Source organism: Scomber scombrus, chromosome 4 (assembly GCF_963691925.1).
Source record: "Scomber scombrus chromosome 4, fScoSco1.1, whole genome shotgun sequence".
NCBI lineage: Eukaryota > Metazoa > Chordata > Actinopteri > Scombriformes > Scombridae > Scomber > Scomber scombrus.
This window is the reverse complement of record NC_084973.1, coordinates 20,062,444-20,071,250: the sequence shown is the minus strand read 5'-3', so window position 1 is coordinate 20,071,250 and position 8,807 is coordinate 20,062,444. Positions and strand designations below refer to the sequence as shown.

Here is an 8,807-nt window from a genome sequence, read left to right as displayed (position 1 = left end):
GTGATACACAAACTGACATGAACAAGAGGATAAGAAAGTCATGTTGTACTTATTATCTTGTAAGCTTGTCTAAAAGGCAAAATCTCTCGTTGTGATTCAATCAACGTGTTTCATGTTCTGAGTTTATATTTCAAAGTAAAAAATTGTGGACATTGAATCAACAGCAAGCTGGTACAGTCGCCCAGCTGGCAATGTCAAATTTCTGGCTGTGATTAGGCCTCCACTTCAAGCATTAAAGCATACACTACATACACACACTCAAACATATTAACAAACACACAGAGACATATGGACAAGTCGCTGCCCCGCTGCGTGACAACCAGTCTCTTGGCCCTGTAATAATCACAGAGTAGCAGTACAATAAAAACACACGTGGTTTACACTACATTTCTCCTAGCGTCCATATGTGTGCCCATTCAACCATAGGCATAGCAACACACATGCACAGCCGCAAGGGCAAACACACATACATACACAAACACACACAGACACACAAAAACATCAGTGTGTGGGTTTCCACTTTGGGCATCAAACCACACTCTCTCAAGTTTTTGCCATGGTTTTTCTTTCCTTCTCTCTCCTCTTTTCAAATTTTGCCAGGGACCGTGTTCCAAACCCATATTCTGATGTTTTCACAAGGCTTAGACACACACACACACACACACACACACACACACACACACACACACACACACACACACACACACACACACACACACACACACACACACACACACACACACACACACACACACACACACACTGCACACTGCACACTGCACGTGGAGTGATCTAGCCCTGGTTAACCTACATGTTGGCCCAGGCAGGCAGCCAGGGTGGAGCTGATGGTGAATCTGAGCCAGTGCCTTATGATTTCAACTGCTACTTTTACTGGACATTTACTGATGGAGACACTAACATAAATATGTTACGTGAAGGTACTTTAATTAAACGTCAGGTACAGTTTTACATTTTTGGATTAAATATGTATAATTAAGGTCAAATGTGTGTTTCTATGTATGTGTGTACCAATTTCAGGCCAGGGATCTAAGAGCTTTCTTAAAGCTACAAATGCATCCATAATGCACATGATGAGGCATGAAGGGATTATAATGATCTTGATTATGATGAAAAAAGAGATTACATTGAATCCTATCCTAACAAAGAAAAGTCATTTTACTGTAAATGTCATGTTGAGTCATCATTTCAGATAATGAAATATTGATAAATGATGGCAGAGGAAAAACTGTGACTGGCACATATTTCTTTGAATAATCTTTCTAGAAGACTTCGAAGCAACAAAGCTCAATTGAACATACTGAATCATACAAAAACTAATATTGACTTCTTACAGTTTCAAACAGATGTGGTTGAGCATATTTTAAAGGAAAATTTTAAAAAGAAAATGTAAAAGGGGGGGGGGGGGGGGGAGGGGGGTGCACCTCGCAGACATTTGAACACACAGTTTCCATGTTCTATTTGGGAAGCAGGCCACAGGCACCAAACTATAAGAGGGGAAATTGAACACACTCACACATATGTGCAAACACCTGGACCCACACACACACACACACACACACACACACACACACACACACACACACACACACACACACACACACACACACACACACACACACACACACAAACAGTCACCACCGCATTTGACCACACGCAGACACATGCACAAGAACTACGTTGTTATATGAGACAAGTGTGCATGTGTGCGCTTGTTCAAAAACCCACACTTGTATATAATCTCTTTCTCATGCAGGCACCTTTGCACATAGACAGACACACACATGCATGCACAAACTCAAACACATGACATTACATATGTTTAAACAACCATTTCCTGGTGCAGTGTGCTAGGCTGCTCTGGGTCTGGATGGAGCCTCTGGGTGATTTGTCAGTTCGAGCCATACAGGCCGGGAACCCTTCAAAGTTTGCTTTGGGTTCCAGAGGGACAAGCTCCGGGACCCCTGAATTCCTGGCCATGGTATGCACTCTGCTTCACCCTCTGGACCCTCACCCCTGAAATGTATGAGACACACACACACATACACATACACACACACACACACACACACACACACACACACACACACACACACACACACACACACACACACACACACACACACACACACACACACACACACACACACACACACACACACACACACACAAAGATGAGAACATGAGCATGTAGAGTAGGTACATTTAACACATTTCTGTATTACACATACTGAGACACACACACAGCAGGGTCATTGTTCCAGGCACTCCCAAACTCTTTTCAACCCATGAAAGGCTAATGAGTGGATAACAGGTTTATCTCAAAACTGAGGCCAACTCGATAAGTCGCACTGTATTAAAAAAATCAGACAATGTTAAAATAGAGCTTAAATGATTCGATTAAGATTTCATCAGAGTTTGGAAAGCATGACTGACAATGCTCAGATTAAGCCAGGTTAACCAATCATATATTTGAACAGATAAGATACTTGTACCAGTATGTCATGTAAATTAAATACCAGTAGAAATGTCTTTGAATGTAATACATTTCATTCAGCGTGGCTGGATCTGTTCTGCTGTTAACACAAAGAAGCTTGAGTAAGGTAAGGAATACATTTATTAAGCCAGTTATCAGAATAAGAACTAGAGACTTGGCCTTTGTTTGTAGTAATGTTGTATTGGATTTTATGTATTGTAGTGCAAGGAGTTCCTGTTATGTTGTTAATCATAATAGATAAATATTGTATTTAGAGTATGATATTTCCCTATTCTTTTTTTTCTATAAAATGAAAATATAAAAGTAATTTTAGTAAGTGAAAAGTAATCAAAAAGTAATCAAATGTAATAAGTTACATTACTTTGAATTACTTTGTCCACCTGCACCTGTTGAAGAGATGTGACTCAATTTCCCAGCAGGCCTTGCCAGTACGTCGCGGTGTACGTCCTGCGTCTCTCAGCCAATAGTCTTCATCCGTACTCGGACGTCTGAGAAAAGAGGGAAGTTCAGTTTATTTACATCGCGAGACGAAGCCCGCGGAACGAAGACCGAATAATTGTTGAAGACAGAGATGATTAATGAATATAGCTGACGCCTGCTCTTTGGGGATTTCAGTTTGGTGTCTGTGCGTTTTATGTACATGTAAGTCCACATTTGAAAGCGCTGTAGATAACAATCATATGTCTGTGAAGTGATCGACCTTGCGAACAAGCTAAAAGCTGAAATAATGGTCGCTCCTGGCAAAGGAGCAGTTCACTCGCGATGTATTTATTAAGTTATTAAGATACAGTAAGTGTATATCAGCGGTTCTTTTGCATCTCTATATTGAACCGACATCATTTTTCACCAAGCACAACTGCACGAGAATAGAGGGAATACTGGCATCCTGTGGTGTGGTGTAGTTGTTGCACGCTTTAGTGTTAGGTAAAAAAACTTGGCTTTTTACTTTTCTTTACTTGCTTCAAAGGGGTGTGTGTGTGTGTGTGTGTGTGTGTGTGTGTGTGTGTGTGTGTGTGTGTGTGTGTGTGTGTGTGTGTGTGTGTGTGTGTGTGTGTGTGTGTGTGTGTCAGACACCACGCCTGAGTTTTAAGTTCCTATACAATTTAATTTAATTCATTTACTTTTACTTTATACTTTACTTTTACTTTATATTTTATTATAGTTTATCTTTTTATATCCTCCTGGACAACTTTTCTGACAAAACCTTTCTTGCTTTAATCCCTGCTGTTTGTGTTTTTAGAGGTATTATAACCAGGATTTACCAAAACATGTTTCTTTTTTCGTGTCATTTTAAAGGAGAGTCCTGTCAGACTCCTCCTGCTTTAGTGGATAAATATGGTTTGTATTTCCAACTCTATATCGTCTCTTCAGAGAGGGAAATATTCCCTTCTAATTTCAAGTTTTGTGCAGAAACAGTATACCATTAGTAGATTAGCTGGTTCATTAAAAAAAATAATTTTAAAAAATCAGCAGGGTTTCCTGCTTAAGTAGTTTGTAGATGCCACCTTGGGCTCTAGGAAGCTGTGATAAGTACAACTGAAATGACTATTAAATTTAGGGATTAGTTGATCAAATAGAATTAAGCCATGACTATTTTAAAAATCATGTAATCATTAATGTCATTTTTCATTCATTCTCTGGTTCCAGCTTCTCTAATGAGGATTTGCATCTGTCTCGATTATCTTTGGCTTTTAGACAATTTAGAGATGTCGCATTGGGCTGAGGGTTAGGGTAAATTTTATAGAACAATTAATTAAAAGAAAAATCTGATGAACAGATTAATCAATGATGAAAATGATGAGCAGGACCAGTCCTGGTACTGGGTTCATTTTATGGCCACCACAGGGAGGGATAGACACCACTCTTCCAAAATGAAATGTCTTATTTGATGTTTTGATGATGGTGGAGATGGCTGTCTAATATGTCAGTCCAGTATCCCCTATAGGTGTTCAGTTGCATCAGGATCTTGTGACTGTCAAGGCGATAGCATATGATGTCATACTCCCCCAAACCATGTAATGACCCCTCGTAACATTCATGGAAGCTTCTTTATCGATTATGTTACTCTGCACAGTTATTCATGTTTTTCATTTAATTTGCAAGTAAGGGTTTGCATGTGGATATGGGATAAATGTTGAGTTGGGGTAAAGTAATGAAAAAAAACAAAACCAAAGTGTTACTTTTATTAGATAATCATGTAGACAGCCCTTACATTAGTCTCTTAATTTAATCCAGGTGTCCTTAAATATAATATACTGCAGCATACAGAAGTAAATTTGTATAAAGTGATGTTTAACTGATTTGATTATACTGAAATAATGTCAACAATCCCATAATTGGAACCGCAAACTCACCCTTACCCAAAGTCCACAAGTTTAGTTTAACAAATCTTCAAAGATAATATTTGACCAGTCACATCTTGTTCCTGCTCCAGAATGTGTTCAGCCAACACCAGACCGACAGCTGAGTGCATTTTTGTGCATGTACATATTTTTGTGCGTGTCCGACATGTGTGCAAATTTACAACTTTGTGTTAGTACAGTATATACTCATGTGTGCTCATGTAACTGCCTGAGCATGATAGAGACTGTGAGTGGAACTGCTGCTTGGGTAACCAGCATCCGTTCTTTTCCACCTCTGCTTTACTAAGAACTGAGCGCCCAACACCAGTCAACAAGAGGCGTTTGTTCCTAATTTGGTTGGACTTTTTTTCCTCCCCGAAAATGAGTATTTATATATTCACATGAGCGAGCCATAGGGCTTTCCAGCAGAGATGATGGCAAGACATTAAACAAATCGTGTGTAACGAGGTGATCATAAAACACAACCCTGTGGTGTCCCACACAGACCTGTTATTATGGCAAAAAAACAAAAAAAACAAATAGGCTACACACACACACACACACACACACACACACACACACACACACACACACACACACACACACACACACACACACACACACACACACACACACACACACACACACACACACTATTCTCAGGCCATATACATACACAAAACACATCCTCACCCCACACGTTTTTTTCTCCCCATCGTCATAAAAAGTGAAGAATGTACTGTTTATTTCTCAGTAGGCGTTTGTGTGTGTGCGTGTATGTGTTTGTGTGTGTTTGTGAGAGAGAGCTTTTGAGAAGGGTTGATTGCCTGGAGCTTTAAAGTCTGATCATTAGACTGTGGTAATAGGAGCTTAACCAGATTAACGCTCTTTGCCTCAATTTATTTTCTACTTATTCTTGCTTCCACTTATTATATTATTCACTTCTGCTCTCATACAAGTTGTTGGATGGTGTGGGCCACACATAAAGTGCAGCCTGACTGTTAATGTTAGGCTGATATAACTGTTAGTGTATTGTTTTTCAGTTATGCTAAAAGAATTTGCAGTACAGAAATATTTTATAAGCTACACATTCCTGTATATTTGACCCTTTCTTTTTCTATTTTGAGTTGTAATTATTCTTTTATACGAAACCTGAATGGGTTAGATTTTGGGTAAGAATTAGTTTACGGACTGAAACATCCCTAGTATGTTCATAACTGATGTAATATTGAGGTCATGTTATAAATGCCTAGTCATTTTTCCCAGGAAATCATTTAGTAGTGATGGTAAGCCACCCACGTCCTCTCATCGCCTCTCATCTTGTGATTAATTCAGTTTGTAGATGAAAGCCTGAACAATAGCCACATACTACATAAATATCATTTTCTGCAAGGAAATGGCATCTGTTCTTTTTCTTTAAGGTTAATGTTTTATTTCATAAAAGTGAGCTAATTCTTTATGACATTTGTGAAGGTCATCTTAAGATATTTCTGATAATGTTATTGTTGTCTTGTCTCACCAAGGATCTCCCCTAACTCTTAAATAAATTCACCTGGACGAGACCCTGGACAAACAGACCAATGTCTCAGCCACTGGTCCCGCTCCAACAAAAGGCAGAGCCCTTGCTGGATGTCCAGGAGATGCAGCTCTGGCTGGAGAAAGCGGTGGCTTGGGGCCAGGCTGACAGTCCGGATGCTCGGAAAGACACCTGCCTACACTTGAGCAGACTGAGGGATTTCCTCCAGCAACTTCTGACACACATCCACAATACGGTGAGCAGATACAGGAAGAAGTTGAAGTGGTATCTTCCATTGTCCACCTTGTTACAATGCATGAGAAGCTCTGAGATTTATATACACAGATTTGGATAGCTCTGCTTCTATACAATATACTTTCCCAGATGCCTGTTGAGTCCAATAAAGTTGGCGGTATCTACTAAGAGGCATATTTTACAGGTTCCGAACCCCTTACCCACTGGAATAAATTAAAACAGTTAATCAATTAGGCCGACCAGCCAAACAGCCGTCAGATTAATGAAGCACTAAGTTAATTCCAACACCAGCACATCTAGCACACACACAAAAACATACACATGCTCGCTCTCTGTCCAAACCAGGGCATGAACAGCAAGACCAGCGTTGGTAGGGACCTGCTAACAGAGGCAGCTCTGTGCTCTGCATAGGCTTGTGTGTGTATGTCTGGCTGGCAGTGCCGCAGTGTTGAGTTAGTCAGGTAATAGCCGCATTGGGACCTCCAGCACTAACCTAATGTATCCCCATATCAGGTCCAGCAAATTTGGGAAGGGGGCAGAGGACAGGAGGGGTGCAGGACTGTGAGATTTCAGTGTTACTAGGCCTTGCCTCCTCCTTCCAGCTCTCTCTCCTTAGCTCTTAGTCTCGGTACTTTTATAACCCCTTTTCTCTTTCACATTATGTACTCTTTTTCTCACGAAATAAATATTTTTCTTGTTGGTGCTCTTCCATTTGTGATTCTCTAAAGTCCGTAACTTTTACTGTAACACTGGTGATGATTAGAATCAATCTTTGTGTGAGCCTTCTTTTTTTTTTTTTTTTTTTTAAAATCTCCCTCTCTGTTAGCAGGGTTTCAGGTATACGTCATGCAGAGGTTTCAGTGTGTTTAGGATAATGGAGCTGATACAAAGAGAGAAAAAAGAATCGTATAGCTTAATTGGATTGAAATCCTTTTTCCTGGCAGCAGGCTCATAAAAGACCAGCTGAGGATAGCCTGCTTCTTGGCAGCTTTCTGCATCCTTTGATGACTTAACAACTTTCTTGTGGCTTATGCCCAAAGATGAAAACTACTCAAAGTTAATGTTGATTTCTAGGAAATCTGCAGACTTGCTGACAGTTGGCACCTCTAATGTTATATTGTCACTATAGAAATCCCCTAATTTCTTTACACGGTTGCTAAACTACTAATATAGTATTACACCACTCCTCAGGGAAATTGATAGGAAAATCCCGCAGCATTAACCTAAAATAGATGGAGGGTGTGAGGAATTGTCCAACACACTCTAGTGTATATTTATGTGCTTCACCATAGTAACTTTGCTATTTATTATCGGCACTACTCTGATTGTGCCTCAGTGATGTCAGGGACAAGCGTTTCCTCACTGTTCTCTTCATTTTTAGACAGCCCAAAGATGTCTATAAACTGCTCCCATTTACCTCCCTGGCCAGTATAGTGATAATTCACTTCTGTCCATAATCAAGACAAGATACAGACTCACATTTTGTAATTAGGGACAATCTTGACAAGCCTTTGATGGTGATTTGGCGCTTGTAGTCAGTGATAATTACTTTCTGTTGTGATGGCTCATTCCTATGAGCATTTCTACAGTCCCCAGCCACAAAGCATTGTAAAGTCCTTATTGTAAATGAGCATTCCTTTTCAGCTGCATCACCGACGCACAAATGCGCATACAAACACACACACAACATTTACCATGTGTTGTACGATTTCTAGGAAGGCGAGTGTGAGAGCTGTGTTCCAGACAGCATTGATGGTGTTGTGGGGGGCATAGTGGGGGCTTTTAGAGGAACCCTACTTGGCCTATTACCATTCTGCTTCCCATTAATGGTGATCTCATCCACTTGAATGAGTCAAGTTAGTCCTTGTGTCTGTCTGATGCTCCTTCTGAACATATAGGCCTCAAGCTACCTCAAAATTGTACTTTTATTCCGTACTACTTAGAGGGTCCTTTATGCTTGTTTCTGATGAAACGTTGTATTGGTGCATAATATTGACATAGCAACAAACTTCTTTCCCATCTTTCCCTTTTTTCTTCTTCCTGTTACCCCTCCTCTTTTCTTCTTACCCTATAAATACCTATGCTGTTAGATGTTGGCTCCAAAAAAAAACTCCATAAAGGTCTGTTTAAAAAGTGGTAACTTTTTTTTTTTGCCCATAAAATTAAACATTTTTTTTTG

At 39.9% G+C, this 8,807-nt stretch overlaps 1 protein-coding gene across 1 annotated transcript in view; it reads left to right on the top strand.

Annotated features, from left to right (window-relative positions):
- The first annotated feature begins 3,021 nt into the window (after window positions 1-3,021).
- Window positions 3,022-8,807, top strand: part of fancc (FA complementation group C) — a 28,293-nt gene continuing 22,507 nt past the window's right edge. Inside the window, exons 1-2 of the mRNA XM_062417609.1 lie at window positions 3,022-3,157; window positions 6,381-6,629. Of these exons, the coding sequence (XP_062273593.1) occupies window positions 6,438-6,629 (192 nt within the window). The 5' untranslated portion in view covers window positions 3,022-3,157; window positions 6,381-6,437. The remainder of the gene's footprint in view (window positions 3,158-6,380; window positions 6,630-8,807) is intronic.